This window comes from Megalobrama amblycephala, linkage group LG6, assembly GCF_018812025.1.
Source record: "Megalobrama amblycephala isolate DHTTF-2021 linkage group LG6, ASM1881202v1, whole genome shotgun sequence".
In the NCBI taxonomy this organism is placed as follows: domain Eukaryota; kingdom Metazoa; phylum Chordata; class Actinopteri; order Cypriniformes; family Xenocyprididae; genus Megalobrama; species Megalobrama amblycephala.
Genome location: NC_063049.1, coordinates 41,788,957 through 41,809,891, shown reverse-complemented (window position 1 = coordinate 41,809,891; position 20,935 = coordinate 41,788,957). Strand labels below are relative to the sequence as shown.

At 35.8% G+C, this 20,935-nt stretch overlaps 1 protein-coding gene and 1 long non-coding RNA gene across 4 annotated transcripts in view; one reads left to right on the top strand and one right to left on the bottom strand.

Moving 5' to 3' along the window:
• The window catches only part of LOC125270755, a 113,774-nt gene extending 104,130 nt beyond the window's left edge, over window positions 1–9,644 (top strand). For both annotated transcript variants that reach the window (XR_007185453.1, XR_007185450.1), the window contains one exon: window positions 8,825–9,644. This is a non-coding gene — a long non-coding RNA (uncharacterized LOC125270755). The remainder of the gene's footprint in view (window positions 1–8,824) is intronic.
• Window positions 1–20,013, bottom strand: part of fign (fidgetin) — a 65,768-nt gene extending 45,755 nt beyond the window's left edge. The window contains exons 1-2 of one of the 2 annotated variants that reach the window (XM_048194676.1): window positions 19,854–20,013; window positions 19,057–19,168 (exon numbers count right to left, since the gene is read on the bottom strand). In XM_048194676.1, coding sequence (XP_048050633.1) covers window positions 19,057–19,081 — 25 coding nt within the window. In that variant the 5' untranslated portion in view covers window positions 19,082–19,168; window positions 19,854–20,013. The remainder of the gene's footprint in view (window positions 1–19,056; window positions 19,169–19,853) is intronic. The other variant, XM_048194677.1, reaches the window with a different exon arrangement.
• Window positions 20,014–20,935: the final 922 nt, after the last annotated feature.

Here is a 20,935-nt window from a genome sequence, read left to right as displayed (position 1 = left end):
TTTGGGGAGCATTAAAATGTGGAAGAAATTTCGTCAGGGTATGGAATGAAAAAAAAAAAAAAAATGAGCCAGACAGACTGGAATAAAACAGGAAAAAAAAAAAAAGTCCAACAAATGCTAAACAGAACTTGAGGCAGTTCTCTAGATATTGCCATGAAATAGAACTTATACAGTGATATAAATATCGCATCGTTAACAAATGCAAAAGATGTAATGTATCTTCTCAAAAGCTCAAAGCTAAACGGAGCTCGTACTTCAGCGGACGTGACCACTAGGGATGACTCGAGCGCTCAACAGAGTACAGCTTGTGCAATGTTTTAATTGCATTACATATGAGAGTCAGATGGACATCTTTGGCATCATGTCTCACTGTTTTCTCAGCATCTGGCAGCATTAGTGTTGGCTTATCAAGTTAAAAATAGCTGTAAAATAATAAATGTTAATATAACACTTAAATGCACGTCCAAGACCCTGTGTTTCGTCCATCCAGCTGTTGTTGTAGTGCATGCACCAGTTTCCAACAACAATCTGGTTTTTACAGCTGGTTTTTAACTATGAATCAAAACAGAATAATCTGGCTAACATATGGTTGTCCATTTTTAAATGAAAAACAAACAATACAACAAAGAAACAACATGGCATGAAACAGAAGTTGCGATAGTCTTTTCTTCCCTATTGTGACGTATATCCGAGTGAAACGGCTTTTCAAACAAGAAAAAAAAAAAATGTAGGGCTGCATGATTATGATTAAATTGTAATTACGATTATTAATTACGATTATCGCTATAACATTGAATAATGTTTTGAACAGCTTTATACCACTGTATCACAAACAGTCCTGTCTAATACATTATTAGATAGAACTGTTATACAAAGAAAGTGGACAGCATATGAAAACGTGGTTGGTGCTCAATGCTACTAGCTGAGCAGAAATACATAATCATGTTGTTTCGCTTGGTCTGCAATGTCGCGCTGGATTTTCTCCTTTAGTGTAAGGTTGAGAGGTCCATCTATCAATGTTTTCCATGTTTGTCGAGTTAGTTCATGGAGTAAATATATAGGCTGTGTACACGGCTTTCTAAAAATGGCGGGTGCTGGTGTGTTGCATGTGTTCGACCAATTGCGTCACTGGTAGCTCCTTTTGTGCTGGGTAGAGTTGTGATTCACCTCTCACAATGCAACATGCTCTAAACACACCTCTTAAGTACGGAGAATAATATAAGTGGATATTTTTTTGATGTAATTGCGCCTTTGAATGATTATGAAATCGTGGCATCCGTAAAAGCGATTAGAAATTCAATTAATTGTGCAGCCCTAGTAGGGCGGGACTTGATTTTGTCCATGGAGAATTGATTGGATCATTGTGTTTGCTATTGCTGTCATCTCATGTGATTGACAGGTTGGTTGTCCCGCCTTCACATCAGTAAACACGTCACCATAGAAGAGATGTTGCACACTAATTAAAGATGGGCACATTAATTAAAAAAACAATGGTGTGCATATTATTATAATAAATATCACACTTGATTGTATGGTGACTTTGAAAGAAAAGGCTTGTAACAGACTACACATGTTGTGTTATGTTTGATGTTGAATGCAGCCAATGAAAACCCCCCAAAAAGTAAAAAAATATGTTTACATTTAATTTTTATTGGACCTCAATTGGTGCAAAATGTAATTAATACATTAATTATTAACGATAGTAAAAATAAAATACGCATACACACACGAAAAAAAGCGATACAATGAATGCTTTCATGATCGATCATCTCTGTCCCTTCCAAGTACTCGAGTACTTGTACAATGCCTAGTGACCAGTGCTTGAAACACTGCCATTTCCTCAGTAAAGAGCAGCGCCGCTGTCTACGGTCGTACATGAGAGTGTTACACAGCACATTAGCAGCTATTCTGGACGGTGAAAAGTCAACATTCCTCCCTGAGGTGATTTCACGATAATGAACACAAAAGAGGTGCCAGCCCTCATAAAGCTCAAGGATGATGCTGAACTCTATATGAGCTCTTTCTCTTTTAAATTAATGTAATTCCATGTGGACATTTAAAGGGATCGTCAAATAGGCCAGATCCTAAACATGCTTTACATAGCAATCCATCTCTTAAAGAGGACGCCGCACCTAGATTTGGCATCTTTCTGCATATTAAAATAAGATCTCAGAATAATTAAAGTGATAATGACTTAAATGGCTTTGTATACACTAATTTCTCTGCCAGGTCATTGTGTTTTCCAAATAAATTTCACTAAATACTAAATGCAAAAGATTCAGGTAAGTAGGGACACATGATATATGTTACAAATGACTTTATCAGCCAATAATAGCATTTTCAAATTAGCAATATGGCAGATTTTGTGAACTAACAAATATACATATATACACATACACACACAATAACAGCCATCATATTGGCCAGTGGTCAAAATAAAAATGAGGGATGCATGATCGGTATCATGATATATGTTCATTTTTAATGTTATTGTTATCAGCCAGATAAGAAAATTTGGCTGATATATTAAAGCCGATAAAAAATAGATTATTTCCTTCAGATGAGACACTTCAGATGCGCACTGTTCGCAGTGATGGTTTTGAATTGCTTGAAATATGATTAATATCACTTCAAAAAGGAAAATACAGTTAAGTGCAACATGTGCAGTCTGTCATATAGGCTGCATAAAATTATAATGAGAGCATTATAATTGTGTGCTTTTGTAATCAGGCACTCAAAAATTATGTATAAAAAAAATTTGATTTAGATTATATAATATAAAAGAAGAATATAAATATAAAGAATTATCGATTATCGGCCAAATTTTCATATCGGTGCACCGCTAATAAAAAAAAAAAAATCAAAATATGTAGATCAGTGCATCCCTAGCATCAATCAAACAAAATGCTGATAAGATAGAAAGCATATAACAAGCCAAATCAGTAAAATAAGAAAAGAGAAAAAAAATAAAAATTTGAGACGGATGCCTCCAATAAAACTCTTCAAAAAGTGGGAGCTGAGAACATCAGCTATTCACAAACAAATGTCATACAGTAGATCTGCAAACCCTCTGTGGAAATGTGGCGGTTCATATGGGAATCTCATTAAGAGAAACCTTCAGGCTCATTCCAAACCAAATTGGTTCTACTTAGGAGTGAGGAAACAGGGTCATCCTTAACGCCTGCTGAACGGGGTGAAAAGGAAGGGTGGGGGGGTTTGTTCAGACATCCTAAAAAATAAAACTGAGCCCAAGCCCAAGGGAATGATCATTATAATCCACTCCTGCTAGGCCTCTAAACACTAAACGTTCCACATATTAATCAACTAAATCACAAAAGCGAAGTCTTTGTTTAGTAGCAATTACACCACTTAATATACAATTACAAACAACTACATTTTGATCTGGTTCTGCTTATAATATGCTTGATTTAATCTTCACACTCATGTGGAGAGTGGTAACTTAAAGTTGGATGTCTGAGCGGTGGGCAATATTAACTCAATATTAACATATACATTAGCATACAATACAATTTCTACAATTAAATTCATGAAATTTACATCTATTCCATAATTATCTATGTTGAAGGGCATGAATGAAGGGCACTTCACACAATTTATGCGACCAGCAGATTCACTGATGTCCTTTTATGCTAATTTGCAGGTTAATAATTTATGGGCGTTTCAGCAGATGCACCTATATATTTTGTGGTTAATGTCTATGTAATGTCACAAAATTATTGAAATAATCAATAAGCATCAATACTCTGGGCAAGTGAAGAATAATAGCATAATCAACTTTATAACAAAAGTATTGATGCTTTGATGAAGATACTTGACATAAAAAAAAAAAAAAAAAAAATGTACAGGTTATCCGGTATAAGAGAATATAAAATGATTGAAAGAAAAAAAAAAAAAAAAAAAAAAAATCAATAAGGATCAATACTTTAGGGAAGTGGAGAATAAAATGCATAATCAATTGTATTTATGTTCCAATTTCCCAAAGTATTGATGACAAAAACATTAAAAAAAAACAAAAAAACTACTAGTTAATTGTGCAAATAACGTAGGACACATACAGTGCCTCTTCCTTATAGTCAACATTAAACAATTGTGCCCAACCCATTTTACTCATGTAATCTCATGTATTTCCAAGTGAAACAGGATATTCAATTTCAGAAGCATCAATTTATAACATTCTGATGAAATATACAAATATTTGGAAACATGTGAGCCACTGAATCATACTCAATAAGACCAGGAATGTGCATTAAGAAAGTAAATAGGGTCAATTCTGATTTTCCCATTGACTCTAACAAGAAAATGCACATAGGTTTTGGAGCCAAAAATCAACAAATGGCGAGGCTGTCAGCCCTTCAGGGCACTAAATGCAGGGTAATGCCTATGAGAGAGAGGTAGGCCGTGAAAGGCTGGGGTGAGTCAGGGTCAGCGGTGAGCTGGTGAGCGCGACAGCTGAAAAGCGCAGCTCTGCAGACTGCTGGGATGAGCTAATTACATTAGCACCCATCATTAGCACAGCCAGCCTGCCACCTCAGCAGCCAGCACTCGTACAGCCTGGCTGAAGATGACCGGCCTCGCATTCTGGTGGCTTTACTACCTGAAACCAACTCCTAATGGAGATCACGGACATGACGTCTCAGTCCAGGCAGTCTCAGTCCAGGCAGCTGTCTGGTTTGTGATCCTAAATTATGCCATAGAAACACCTCATTAAAGTCACCTCATCTAAGTCAGTTTATAGGGAATTGTTTTGCGAATGGCTGCTAGCATTCCTAACCTACAAACAAACAACTTCAACAGAATCTTACATTTTTATGATAAATTCCATGATTCTATTATTAATTAGAATCTGTAGTGTCCTCATTTGAATTCTAGATCTTTCTTAGGGTTCAAGACGCAACCAAAAACTATAGAATAACACAAGGCGTCATATTGTTTTGAATGGGAGAAAGTCCAACGTGCAATATGGCGGAATAAGTCACGCCTTCTAAATAAGAGCCAATCGCCGATTGGTAAATTTATCGCGTGTGGCCGTTAGAAGCTCCGGTTCCTATAGAAACAGTCAGACGAGCCTCCGAAATGAGACAAGAGACGCACATTAGCTTGATCCAGCCTGTAAAATACTGATTTTTTTTGTCATGATTCGAACATTTAGAAACAAAATTTATGAGACAGATGTTGTCAGATTTCATTGGCGATTTCAAATATGAAATCTAATCGAAAGTTTGGCAAACAGCTTTGGAGAATTTGATGTTTCCCCATTCAAAGAGATAGGAGCTGCACTTGAATGCCCGAGAGGCCTTTCAAAGATGGCCGCCGAGTGAAATTACTCGTCTTAAAGGGGATTTGACGCAACTCAATTTATATATAATTCAATTAATGTACAATCCCTAGGGATGCACCGATATGAAAATTTTGGCCGATACCAGTAATTCTTTATATTTTAAAGCCGATAACTAATATATTGGCTGATAAATCTAAATCCAAATTTTTATATAATTTTTGAGAGCCTGATTACAAAAATAAAAGTCTCACCATTAAAAGCCATGTCCCAAGCACACAATTATAATGTTCTCATTATAATTTTATAATTATTTTTTATAATCATTGCGAAAAGTGCGCATCTGAAGTGTCTCAGCTGAAGGAAATAATCCATTATTTATCAGCTTTAATATATCGGCCAAATTGTCTTATCGGGCCAATAACAATAACGTTAAAAATGAACATATTGGCCGATACCGATATGGTGGCCGATATATCGTGCATCCCTAGCAATCCCATTTGTGCATCAACGCAGTTCACTAAATTAGAATTTAAAGTGATTTCCCATTTCATGCTGTTATTATTTTGTTTTTAAAGTATCAAGTGTGAAGTCGCACTTATGGCAGACTTAATTTTTTATGAATAATCTGATCTTTTGATATGCATCTGTTAACTTTGTTGAATCCAAACCAAAAGATAATTTTTCACAAATTTAACAAAACATTTACAGCAAATTAACAGCAAAGTCTGGCTACTTGTCTACTTAAGGCAAGACACTAGTACAGGTAAACAGGGTAAATTTTTTAACTAATAGATATCACTATATTGTCCCCTGTGTATTAAGAAAATTGTTTTGTATTACAAGTTTTCTGAAACACAATGTTTAGATATGCAAATGAGGCATAATCTAATTAAATATGAACTAATTTGGATACATTTTCAGAACAGAAATCTGAACATTGGATGAAGCCAGGTTCAAAATTATTATTTTTTCTTGTTGACATATTAGAGTTTAAGGGCTGTCAAATTAAAATTCGAATTTAGAATATTCGTTGAATTTAAAATAAATATCCACATTTGAATGCAAAAACGGTCCATTAATTTAGGTGTGATGATGGCGTAAGAATTGTTGCATTTAATTTTTTTCTTAGCCTATCCAGTTGAACCCACTTGATAGAGCACTGCTGCGTTGTTCATTCAAAACATTGCATCTTGGTCAAAACCGTAACCAACTGTTCACACAGAATGCATTTTCTGCTCTGCTTTTCCATTGTGTTCAATGCAAACATGAACTAGACGGACATCTTTGATCATTGCACTCGTGTCTCGCACATGAAATGTTAAAAGAAGGTCAACTTTTAAAAAATATGTCTCGAGACATTGGGGTTTTTCCCATTCCAGTGCTCATAATTGTTGTGTAAAGTCGTTATTTGTGTTTGTTTTCTGCACACAAAAAGTATTCTTGCAGTCTATCGGAGGTCAGAAAGTTCACGGATTTCATCAAAAATATCTTAATTTGTGTTCTGAAGATGAACAAAGCTCTTACAGGTTTGTAACGACATGAGGGTGAGTAATCAGTGACAGAATTTTCATTTTTGGGTGAAATATCCCTTTAATACTTTGCTCACGCGCCCTCTTGTGGCCTCAGGAGACAGGCCAAAAGCTTTTTTTCCCTCTAAATAAAATTACGCCTTTTAAATTCGAATATTAGTAATATTGAACTATAAAATTGGAAATGAGTTTTTCAGCCATTTTGACAGCCCTACAGAGTTTAAGGTTTCTTATGAAGGGGATTTTGGATATCTATTTTTATCACTCCATAAAAATAAATAAAGCCACGAAAAAAAGGGCATAAAATGTTAAATATACATCAGCTGAATGATATTTGAACAAACCCCTCTTTAAAATAAATAAATAAAATAAAAACTGAAATAAAACTGTAAAGTTTGGTGTATAAGTGCTGCTAATGTGAAGCTTTCTGGCTCAGTGTAGAAGGGAAAAAAACTCAGCCTTCTACCAATGCAAACAGATAAAGTATAATAAAACAAACACTCAAATGTGTATTTTGGATGTTTTTTTTTTTTTTTTTTTTTTTTTTTTTTCACAAGTCTGAAAAAAGTTATGGAAGCAAAATAGCCTAAAATCTCTAATTTGACCAGTGCCTTAAAAAACAACAACAACAACAAAAAAACAATGGTTTAGCCTTAAGCGTACACTTCAAAGTAAAAAAAAAAATGTACAAATACTAAAAAAGGTATTTTTCCACTTAAACATTTGATTCGCTTGATTATCCAAAAAGAGGCATTACTACATAGTTTCACATATAAATTACTTTTGTTGCATTTCCAGTAAAAACTATAACTATGACATAAAAATTACTGATAGCATCACACAAGATTTTGTTCATACCGCCCACCCTAAATCTTAACCCCTAAAGACAGCAAGCGGTACGGCTGCAATGCTCAAACCAGCGTCCTTCCTAAGGCCTGATGCCTCAAACCTCCACAGCACTCTTCCCATCTGCGTTCGCTCCTGCCGGCAGGCCTCACACGGCTCCTCTCCGCCACACTCAAGGTTTCTCCTATCAATCCTTGGCAAGCTGCCAACCTGTCAGCCAGCCGCGCTCCGCCGAGGACGAATAGAGCGCCGGGAAGTTAGTGCGCGGAGCGCGGCACCGGCGCGATAGCTCACGTCTCCCCGTGATCATCAGCCTAATTAAGATCTGACTGCTTTTATGTGATCTTTAGTAGTACATCAAAATATCAATTTGAGACAATTAGCTGCTGAACGTGATAACTCAATTCATCATTCCTGAAGGATTTTTTTCATTCTTCCTTTCACAGGCACAGAAGACAGGGATAGGAAAAAAAAAAGAAACAGCCAAAATATTGGCTCTCACATTGAATGTTTTCTGCCATGCATATCAATGGACACGTTTTTTTTTTCGTTTTTTTTTTCTCAGAGGCTAATTTCAAGACATTAATTACAATTTTATGTTCTCATTAGATGATATAATTCCCTCTCCAAGTTGAGCTTCAAATGACTGTGATCTCCACTCGCCATGTTTTCCCTGGCTTAGTTTAATTCACATGAATTTAAATGTCACGAAACATCAAATAATGAATTAAAGAAAGGGAATTTAGTGGACTACAATAAAAGAAAGTGATGCCTATGAAAATGAACAGGGCGGTTTTCCCGTCAAGGCTGTAATAATAGGGACGAACCGCTTTCAATTAAAACCCTTCAAATTTCAGTGCAAACTAATTCAAGGATATTATATTTTAATAAAAGATATAAGGGTGCACAAAAAAAAAAAAAAAGTGATGCATCTCAGATGCATTGTGGGTCAGCTAAAGCCTTGAGCTTGCAGTCAACAGAGAACTTGTTGCATATGCAGCGTCTGAGGCTAAACTGAAAGAAAAAAAAAAAAAAAAAAAACATGTTTGTCCTACTCTACCCAAAAGCTTCTTTTTGCTTCAATTCAACAACAGCTTATTTCTTTATCAAATTCATTTCTCTGATGTTTCCTATCTTTATGCATTTCCAGACACTTCAGCAGGCATAGAAATCCCTCTCTGAACACACAACAGAACGTCTTGAAGAGGTACTGAAATTGCTCGTCTCATTTCTCAAGGTTGTTCAATGATAAAGGACGTATTTCTCGGCTGGAAGGAAGGTATGGGCAATTCTTGTGTGCCCCTGCTATTCTAAGCCCTGTGAAACCAGGTGACATTGATTTTTAATTCGTTTGTGATTAACAGTTATTCAAAAATTCACAATTTAGACCAATTGCAGCAACACAAATGCAGTGAAAGAACTTTGTACTAATTATCTGAAAAAAAAAAAAAAAAAAAAAAAAAAAAGTTGAATGAACGTGATTTAATCGTAGCACCCATTATGCATCTAATCAAATCAAGTAAACCGAACACAATATATATTTGTAGATTAAACATGATTTTATTATGTCAATGTAACTTCTTTGCAACTAATTGAATCAAAATGTTTGTATTGTGTTAGTCTAATCAAATTTATTCTTATTCTCTCAATGTCAGTAATGCACTTTAATTCAACAAAATTCTGCCTTGTTACATCAAGTAGTTAATGTCTTGTTCATGTATGGTTTTGGTAGTTTAATGAATATCTATCTTGTTGTTTAAATTAGATTTGTTTTAGGGGAATGGTTTTCATTTAAATTGAATTATTCAAATAATCCTACAAGTAGTGCTTCTTGTTTAGCCCTGTGATTTACATAAAATTTATGATGTGATGTTCTGTGTTGGCAGTCTAGAAGTGATACTGGTTTCATTCAGGGCTGCGTTTGCCAAAAGCATCATATGCCTAAGTTGATCGTAGAACCATTGCCACCAATAGAGCTACGATCAACTTAGGCTTGCAATGCTTTTGAGAAACGCTACCCAGAGCACTACCATAGTCAATACTTTATTATTAAAGTGATATGAATTCTTGTTAGCAGGTCCTCAACCCAAGCACAAGCTCAACACAATGGTAACCCCAAAACCATTAACATAACAGAAACTTTTAAATACCAACATAATAGAACAGTAAACATTAAAAAGACACTCCATGTTCTCATCTTGCTAAAAAATGCTTAAAATAACACTTTATTTCAACATTTACTCTCCCAGTTCAGCCCCTTTGCAAAGCATGATGTGAAGTAAAAGTCCAGTTTGATTGAAACATGTTATTTCAATATGAAAACTTCAAGTTAAATCAAAGAGTAATCGTTTCAAGTCAATTTAACATGAACCAATCACATTTAAACCAGAAACCTGATACAATGGTGTTGAATCAAAATAAATTGTTTAAATAAAGTGAAAAGCATCAAAAAACATTTTTTGAGTGTGTATAACCAGCCGTCAATTCATACTAAAACAGCAAGTTGCAGGTATTCGCCAGCATGCAACTCACAACACCTCTGCGATGCATCAAAGTAGGCTACACTGAAAAAAAAAAAAACAACAACTCGATAAAATCCTTGTAACAATTTCCAATAACACATTTAAAGTCAATTTTATAGTTACCGCACTGTACAACTAACCTGTTAAGTAAAATCTAGTTAATATTGAACTTAACACTCATAAAGAAATTAAGTAAATATTACTTAATTATATTTAATTTCACATATAGAATTAAGTAAAACCAACTTAAAGTTAAGTAAATTTAACAAAATTAACTTTTTACTCAAATAATATAACGTGTATGCTTACATGTAAGTAAATAATACAATAGATATCGTGTAGACACCATATCTACATAATAGAAGTAATGCAGCACTCAACTGAACGCAGAGACTTCAATACTTGATACAAAACACACAATGATGGTAACATTCGACAGGTCGTTTTTGAGTGTTAATGTGTCATTTTGAGTAGAAAATGAACTCCAGATGTCTCAAAATCACAAGTTACTAAACCTAACAACAAAAGCAATGATAAAACAGTGTAAAAAAACAAATGTAATACAGCTGTAAAACAGCAAAAAAAACACCCTTTTTAATTATCCATGCCCCAGTGCATGATGGGAACACCCGTATCAGAAAAGTTGAGTAGGTTTTACTTAATTTTATATTGTAGATATTTACACTTTAATTGCTACATTTCTACAATTTACTTCAATGCTAACTTTTTCCATGTAGAATTACATTTGTTTTTTCCATTGCATTTACTTCACCACAGAATCATTTTTATCAGAGTAGTTTGCATCAAAGGTCAGAGCACAAATAATTATTGTCACGCGTTAAATATTCAGAAAAGTGCAGATTGTCTTTCATGGTGAGGTGCAAGGTTCGCTCTCAGCACGTCTCCTCCATTTCCCTTCAACTAAAGAAGAGAACGTGTCTTGTTCTGCAAAGCCCATTAAAAATCAAAAAGTTTAGTATGTCTAATTAAAATGTAAACAGAGTAATGAAGACATCAGTGATTTAAGGCGATGTCTCTCTCCTTGCCACTGGGGGTATGATAATTACTCAAGCAAATGTGGGAACGCAGGAGAATCTGTGCGCTGCCTAGATTAACAGTTCTGCTGCTAAAACTGGTTTTTCCCACCAGGGGATTGAGTGTTCGCAACCAATCCCCAGCAGGCAGTGCGCTGCCACTTCGCTTTATGCAGCCAGACAGCTTTAGTGACCAGGGACAGTGAAAACAAAAGCTCCGACTCATTGTTTGAAATGGCAGAAAAAAGAAAGGACCAAAGCGCCGCTTATGTTCCGTTCTAATAATTCACATTGTTTCTTTGAAACGCAGGCACCGCATTAACTTTCTCGTCTCTTGAATGAGAGCATTTGTTTTTTTTCCCTCGGCCCTGTAGTGGATTAGTAAGTCTATAAGAATAAACAGACAAACTAAATATAGACAAGCACGTTTGCACGGTTTACATTTACCTGAAATATGGCTGAGCGGTATAATGGATTGTTTGTCTCTGATTTAAACCACATTAGAGCTGGCAAGTTTGATTCATTTCAGTGAATCAGTTCAAACTGATTCAAACTTTGATTCAACAATTAATTCGCAAATCAAACTGCTTAAAAATGTTCACAGAAGTGTTTCACTCATTAAAATGTTTTAGTAACAAGTAAAATGCTGTGATAGATCTTCTAGATCTTCAATTAACATTTTAAATCATTTCAGTGAATCAGTTTAAACTGTCCGTTTCAATGAATCAATTCAAAACAATTAATTTGCAACAAAGCTAAAAAAGTGTTTTTCACTCATTACAATGTTTTAGTAAAAATATATGCAAGGGAAATGGCAGTGAAAAACTGTGTGGAAAACCTTGATTATTATAGCTAGATCTTTATTTCATTTCAGTGAATCAGTTTAAACTGTCCGCTTCAGTGAATCAATTCAATACTCTGATTCAACAGTTCATTTGAGATGTTACTAAAAATGTTCATAGAAGTGTTTTTCATGCATTAAAATATTTAAACAAGAACACATGCAATTAAACTTCTGTTTTACAATTATGTAAATTTATATTGGTGCATGTAAACTTAAGTAACTAACCATCATCCTTCCTAGTGTTCATTCAGTAGAAAATATGAACTAATCTTCACTGTATTTAACTTCTGACATTAAACATGACATTGAATCTACAACTACAATAACTGTCTGAAATGAAGTAAAAATAATAATATTAAATATTACACTTATAAGTCTTTTTAGAGAGAATATACATAAATATTAAATGATAAAATATCAACAAAAGGGTCATAAAATGTTTTCAGATATTTTTAGCTATATAACAGTCTAACCTGAACTGAACAAACAGAGAAATGACTCATACAATCAAACCATCTGCCGCCATCAACAAAAGCAACGATATGCTATAATGTTCTGCGTTAACATCCATCCTCAAAGAGTTAAACCTTATAAAACAGAGCCAACAGAACGCGACTTTGCTTTGTTTTGATTGTTATTGTTATGCCGTGCATGTGTGTGTGCGCGTTGCCTGCCGACGTATCATAACGAACGGGAGTCCAGTGGCGTCCTCGCTGCTGACTGTCAATCACGGTTACGCGGCGGCGCTCCCTTGATCAGATCACATCGCCAGCTAAGTACAGATCAAACCGTCCTGACAAATGTTAAAAACAGCACATTTACATGGAGCCAGCTAGTGTGACCCTGATGAAAGAGAAAAGACACTGAGACAAACACCTTTCAGTGTCTTTTCTTACACAAGATTATCGACTAAAAATAAGCCACAGCGAGCTAAATGAATCAAGTATTCTACAAATCAATACGTGTGGCGCGTTTAAGTCCTCATTTGTTGATTCGCCCCATGGAGAGCCCGATAAACTCGTGAGTGATGAGGGCACTTCACCTCTATTCAGGTTTTCGATGAACCGCTACATCTTTTACATCATCAGACAGCCTTTTTTGTCCAATATCTCAATGGCGGGAACATTTACTGGAAAATTTTTGCTTCACACTGCCGTGCACAATAGAGAGCATCCTAATGCCACGGTCGATACAATCATTACGGATCCATGAAGTACAACAAGCGCTTAATAATGAAATTCCAGTAACATTGACTTAAGCAAACGAAAAGGAAAATGTAATGCGTTTAAGTAAGGAAAAGACGACAGCCTAGAGCACGAATACTTTCTTCTTCCACGACTCTAGGGGACGATTTCGGAGCGGAGTAAGCAAAGCAGAAATCAGGCCTAGAGCACGGATAACAGACATATGTGCATTTTAAAAAACATACATCCCGTATGCTGTCAGTCACAGCAAGGGAGGCAGAGAGAGGCCGACAGACAGAAAGTGTCTAAATGAGCTGGTGGAGAGGAGCGGGAGGGGGATGTCAAGGATTCGTGGTCCTTCATCTTTGCAGTAGAGCAAACACATCTCTCAGTATAGCAACAGACAGCTGCAACCACTTCCAAATGCACTCTAACTTAGATCAGTGAAAGAATTGTCAGCGCACACCGAATCATACGAAGATAACACAGCCAGCTGCCACGAGAGAGAGCGATCCCTGCGTGGAAATGAAATTTGTTGCGTTTGCACGCGTCCGTCTCCCTTGGGGTCCTTCCTCGGCGTTGGGATGAGACGACGCTTAACATATTTGCTTAAAGATGACAAGCCGCTACTGATTTCATTTGAGCCGGGCTTTTGTCTGAAACGGAGACAGGGGGTACAGAATAAGATTTGTTACACAGACTGACAAATGTATCCGTCTGTACGGATGAGTGTTTCATCAATTTGAAACGGCCCCCGAGATCCCCCAAGGTGCTCATCCGCCAGCGAGCCGAGTTAGTCTGAAGGTTCCCTTTAATTGTCACCATTAGATTGAGATAAAACCTGTCATTCTCATTTATACAAACAATCCCAGGAGGCCCGGGCCACTTACACGTCGAACGCACCGATGCCGTCGTCTTCTGCCAACGCTGGGCTACTGAATCTCAAATACCGGTATACCTACAGCATGATGCATGCTACACTGTGGACCTAGGGCTGGGCGATATGGCCAAAAAAAAAAAAAAAAATCATACCTCTGTATTTTTAGGCTGAATGCTGATATACGGTATCGGTATGTGCTACATTTTTCTATTAGGAATTAGAAAAAAAAAACAATGTTCATATTAAAAGCAATGAAAGCAAGAGAATAGTGAATGTAACCATAGTCTATGCTATATATGTGCAAAAAAGGGTCAAATCACTTTACATTCTAAAACTAACATTACAATCTAAAATTAAAAATAAAAATTCACTAAACTAAAAATGGAAATAAATAAAAAGCGCAGACTAATTATAGCCAGGCTATTTTCATTTCCCATTAAAATAGTCACTTTACAGTTACTGCGATCACAAAAATACTCTTATGTGTAAGTTTAAAAGTCTACATGTGGCACATTTATTGTTCAACAACAAATATTTCAGCATAATGTATATGTTTGGCGCTCTTATTCTATTGCGCGCCATCTGTTTGACGCGCATGCGCACGGAAACACTAGTTCACTGAAATGTGAAGTTTAGCGGGAATTAACTCATTTACATAAGGCTCGTCCATTCCTGACAGCAAAATGGAAATATTTGCAAGACTCTATAACATTTACAGATGAATATACTTGTGAAATGCAAGTTACGCACTAAGGGAAACCCAATAAACGCATTAGCATTAAAGTAGGCTATCTGTCAGAGCATCTGACGGGGTAAGCCACTTTAAACTATGTGTTAACTATATCTTACGAGTTATTTTAAAGCCTTTAATATTAAGCATGTCTCATGTTTAGGACAAATTGTACTATGCATTTTAACCTCCATTTTAACGTAAAACGGTCTATGTATATGTGTATATGTGTGTGTGTGTATATATAATAATATATATATATATATATATATATATATATATACACACACACACACACACACACACACACATATACATAGACCGTTTTACGTTATTTACATGTAGTTCACATTACAATGCGAAAATACACAGCATGCACCTAGAATGTGGCTTGTCCAATTAGAATTTAAAGTCTGCAATATTTATTTTTCGTCTTTAACTCAAGCTGTTTTTGAACTAATGCCAGATTTATTGTTAATTTGATCTTTTAGTTGACGTCCATAAAATTCCAAATAAAAAGTTTAATTTGTAAATTTTCAATCAATAGATTAGCCAAAAAAATAGGCATCACCATTGTTTTTTTATTTTGAATTTCTAGCAAAAAAAAAAAACTATATATTGTGATATATACAGTTATTGGGATTTCAAATACTCATACCATACCTTGCTAAAGATTCAAATGCAGATACAAAATACAACTTTCTTGTACTATTCATCCTAGGATCCTTTTATGAACATTCTGTGGTGAGCTTTGTTACTAAACAATTAATAAGGTTGCAATCTACTGTATAAAAAAAAAAAAAAAAAAAAGAAAAAAAAAAAAAAAGTACAAACAAAACACCACAAAACTATAACCCACATCGTGCCATGATGAGTAATAGCTCACAATCCCAGCCTGATGCATTTGCTTCAAAAAGCTCTCCATGCCAAAACACAGATCAATACGATGACTCTTTCATACACTGTAAAAAATGAATACATGCAACTTACTCATGTTGTTTTGTTTTTTTTTAAATGTAATCAGTTGAGCTTGATTTAGACTTATTAAATAATTTAAGGTAATTGACCTGACCTGATTAAATCCAGATTAGCCTAAATATTTTAGGTTATTTGTCGAGTAATTTTTACAGTGAATGATGATAGTCTATTTAAAAACTACAGTGCATTTCACACAAACCCTCCAAACGTTAATGGCCACCCATGAATGTAAAAGAGCGATTTGTAAACCAGCTGAATATAGAAGGAAATTGAAATCTGCATATTGAAAAATATTATATTTACACCTGATATGACTGGTCATGTAAGATGTCACAATTCAACCGTTTCCTTGATGAACAATGCTGCTGTCTCACTGTCGCCAATATTAATACATCAGACCAATAAACAAGACTTGTTCCAAATGAATGTGTATTAATATATACTATTAAAATAGGCCTTTATGTTTTTAGATGCATATATTTCTATAAAATGCTTCAAAACATGTTTTGACTAATAGAAAACTTTCAAATAATGAGATTACTAAAAAATGCATGTAAAATTATTACAGAAAAATTAGAAAAAAAAAGTGCATTCTTTTCTGCATACTTTTTTCAAATAGTAAAGCTGTCGATATCTAAATATTTTTACACTGTATGTAAAAGATTTGTGAAATAATATTCCAAAAATAATGTGTTTGAGCCATGATACAGGCAGCTAAAAACAAATGACAGTACATTCAAACTTCATAAGAATACAAACTAATGAACATTACAGCCAACACTACAACTATATATGTTGACAAAAACTCTCAAATAAAGAGATTATTTAAAAATGCATATGAAATAATTACAGAAAAATCGTGAAAAAAACGTGCATCATGCTTTTCACTGCATGACACTGTTGAAACTGCACAGTATACTTATTTTCTAATAGAAAAGCGGTCCAATTCTAAATGCGTTTACACTGCCTGACCCTGTAACAGATTTGCGCGAGAATTTGACAAAAAGAACGTGCTAAAGACAATTAACTGCATGATACAGGCAGCTAAATACAAAAAGCAGTACATTGAAACGTCATAAGAATACAAACTAATGAACATTGCAGCCAACACTATCACTAGTCAAAATATTGCCCAAACGCAAGCGGCAATCTAATTGTTTGCACGCATCTGCTAATTGCCGCATCAGCCGCGCGGGCTGAACGTCTTCCATAGGTCTGTGTGTATAGCGAGCTGCCTGTAGCCCTGTGCTAGAATGTCAACACCAGATACATCAAGCAAAGAGGGTGCTGAAAAGGGGAGGGGTCAGCATCTGTCATCACGCACACCACAAAACTCAACATGAGGTTTCATGTCAACCCTGCGGACTCACACACACAGCTACACATACACACACACACACAAGGCTCCCGCAAACTGACGTGCCGTGCAATCAGGAGTGTGTGAAGCTGTCGTGTCGTTTAACATGCTCATAAAGCCCAGCCTGGGGTTAAATCGGGACCGAGTTAACGATAACAGCGCTTTCACACGTCAGCCGCTCGCTGCGCCCACAAGGAATCACTCCGAGCACCAACCTAGCACATCACTTAGTCAAAATAGTATCATATTAAAAGCTTAAAGTATACTTATTAATAACATTTACACCTCAAACTCATATCTGCAAAGCTAAATTAGGTCACCGATGCCTGTTGTGTTAATATACCTCTGCTAACTGTAGTGCATTACACATCTAATGGCTTATTAGACCTCCCTACAGGAAAGAAAAAACACATGCTCAATGTCCACTTTGATTAAAACACATCACAAAAAACACTCTACGGTAATGAAATCACTCATCATGTAGTGCATTTTTCTATTGATAGAGTTGAAGAGGCTTGGAAAACACACTTCAGTCTTAGCCAGGCAATTTTTTAAATAACAAAATGCAAATGCAAGAGGTATTCAGAAAATAACTAACATTATAAATGTAAAATGGAGAGTTGTTGTTTGTGTTGCTTAGTTAGTTGGTTGAGAGTGAAAACCAAATGTTTGAATATGAAAATGTAAAACAAATCGGCATGCAGTTGCCTTAAAAATACAAACACTACAAGTTTGCAATGACAGTCAGTGGCGTAACCTTCAACAAATCAATTCCTGACCTCAAGTTTCGAGTCTGACAACATCCACAGAACTAAGAGTCAGTGCTAAAGAAGGAAAGGAATATCCACAAGTACAACGAAGAAAGGACATGCATAGAATAATGCAGGGCACACATCAAAAATTCATGCAAATATGCATTCAAGAACTACATAAAATGTAGTAATATACAACCTCATTGATGGATGAAGTCCCATATTAAGGCTGAAAAATGTATGCGGCCACATATACAGTAATTCCTTCAGGTAACTTCTCTATGCCCGCTTAGTGCTTGATATACTAAAAAGTGAATATGTACAGGAAGCATAATCTGACTCTTTAAATATTGTGTTTTGAGATATCAAATAATGCAAATTGCTAAAATAAAGCAAGCCTTTGCAGATGTTAATCTATATCAATGACATTTTTAAGATATTTGAGAAAGACTGCAAAAAGAGATGATGAATAATGTGAATGCATATCAGACTGAATAAGTTTTCTGTAAATTACAATTAAGCAAATACAAACTACAACTACATAAACAGTCAAATCTAAATCATAATTAGGTTTAGATACAAATTCGAGATAAAACTACTAGAGCCTAGATAAAAAAAAAACAATGTGTTATCTGCAAATACTAATTTTGCTCGTAAAAAGGGCTATATTCAAATATTATAGTAAATACTAAATGTAAAGTTTTCTTTAAAGACATAAAAGATAACAAATATTTAAAGACCTCGCGCTTAAATACAAAAATAGCGAAGTTCAAGTCGCTAGTCATTATCTTGACAGTAAGTTGACATTGTGTCAACTCACTTCTGACAGACTGAAGTAAACACACCGCACGCGACTCTTATAATTACCGTATCAATCTATGCAAATGACACAACTTTTATACAAACACGCTTCAGTAAGATCAAGATATGTACATTAGGAGTGCTTTATGCATGTGAAATTATAGAATAATGCATGCAATCTAACAGGTTACGTGAATATAGCTGCTGTTTAAAGTCGCATCTCATGACTATAACAAACCACACCGTGCACGTACAAATGCATTAGTGTATGCCAAAATATAAACAATAAAATCAACGTACCATGTACACTGGAGCTAGTGATCATCTTCTCAAAGGCGAAAACAGGAGAAAGGAAAATGTGAATTCCAAAGGTTGCTTACAGCCACTTTTTCCTCTCAGCTATCGAATTACACTGTGAAAACCAGGGGCCTTTTCGTCAGGTATTCATTTAACCTACATGCATATAATTAAGAAGGCAAAACCAACAAAAGCTCTTGGACAACATGTGAGAGGAGGAGAGAGAGGAGGAGAGAGAGGGAGCGATAGGAAGGGGGAAAAACACATGACCACGACAGCGAGCTCATGTCAGTTTTGCTCCCAGGCTGAGGTAAAACCTCCCCGGGTTTAAAAGAAAAGATATTCTCTAAATGGAGACATGCATTGCATGTCTTTTCACTTTAAAAACATTTACTTTCCTCCCAAAAAAAAGTAAAGTATTAAAAAATGCACACGCCAAAAAAAAACTTTTTCAGATGATAATTGTGTATAATGCGGCTCTTGTGCACCAGAAAGTTACTTTTAAGAATTTCAACCCCACCCACTCTCACTTTCCAATGCAAAATCTAATACTGACATAATTAATCATATTCAACTATCACCGATCAACTTCACCCGCCTGAGCGTTAACATCCCGTTGCACGCGCGATCGCATCTCGCATCAAAACACAGTCCGTGCATTTAGACACGGACAGCGCGAGCGCTTCATTTCAGCCTGGTGATGCATGGACTGGACATGCGTTGCGATAAAGGCAGGCGCTCCTCTCCTGTAGTCCAGTTCAATTCCTAATTTCGGTGGAAATAGCCGGGTTAACTCTTACCTGTTAGTATGACAGGATAACCTCTCGGGTTAGAGCGGCATCGATCCGACGGGCTCGCTGATGAATGCTTCTGCGGGTTAAGCGACTTGAAACCATTCCAAGTTAGTGTGGGGAAGACTGACCACTGCCTCTGCCATGTTGGAATTTCAAACCCCAAACAGCTGCTCTAGAGAAGCACAGCGTGCCGCAGATTGCGCATGCGCGCTGCGGGGGAGCCAAATTCAAAGCAACGGTCAGATTTGCCTAAACACTCTTGAGTGGAGCAGCGCTTTATGTCCTGTCACAGTACAGGAATTATTTATCTGTATATGGCTCTATAAACGATGTATATAACACATGAAGTAAAATAAGTGAGTATAATATTCAATATTATTGATATTTTGTAAAATCCACGATAAAAACGTTCACTGAATCGCTGCGCAGCAACCGTTATTTGTATTAATTTTAAGTGAACTGACAGAACAAAGTTAAAGTACATTCAGAACTAACGTTACATTAATAAATAAAAACACAGACAGAAGGTATAGGCTGATAATTATAGAAATAAATGTAAATATTCGCAAGTAGCGATCGTTATTTTTCCGCACGCTTGAGGGTATGCGCGTGACGTCACCGTCGACCGTTACGACTACGGTCGCGCCCACTGCGTGGCAAAAAGACGGGTTTCAGCGTGAATGCAGCGAAAAACACACAAAAACACATCTAAAACGGGAAAGAGCTTTGCGATTGACTATACAAATAGCTTTGACACAAAATCTGAGGTATATTTTTACAGATCGCCGAAAGCTATAGAAAAAAAGAAGCAAATGGATCACTGCAATTCACAGAAACAACTGGACTCCAGGCAGAGAAATTTGGATTTTCAGTTATCATTTTGTGTCAAAATGTTGGATTTTGAGGTAAAATCGTACCATGTATGCTATATTTTATTGTTATATATTGTATTGACAACTCATCAATTAAATATTTGCCATCTTATATTCTGCATAATTGGGTGTTTTTAAATAAACACTGACAAAAACTATACAAGTTTTAGGGCTGGGTGATATGACGATATATAACATTGATATGGTGATTAACTC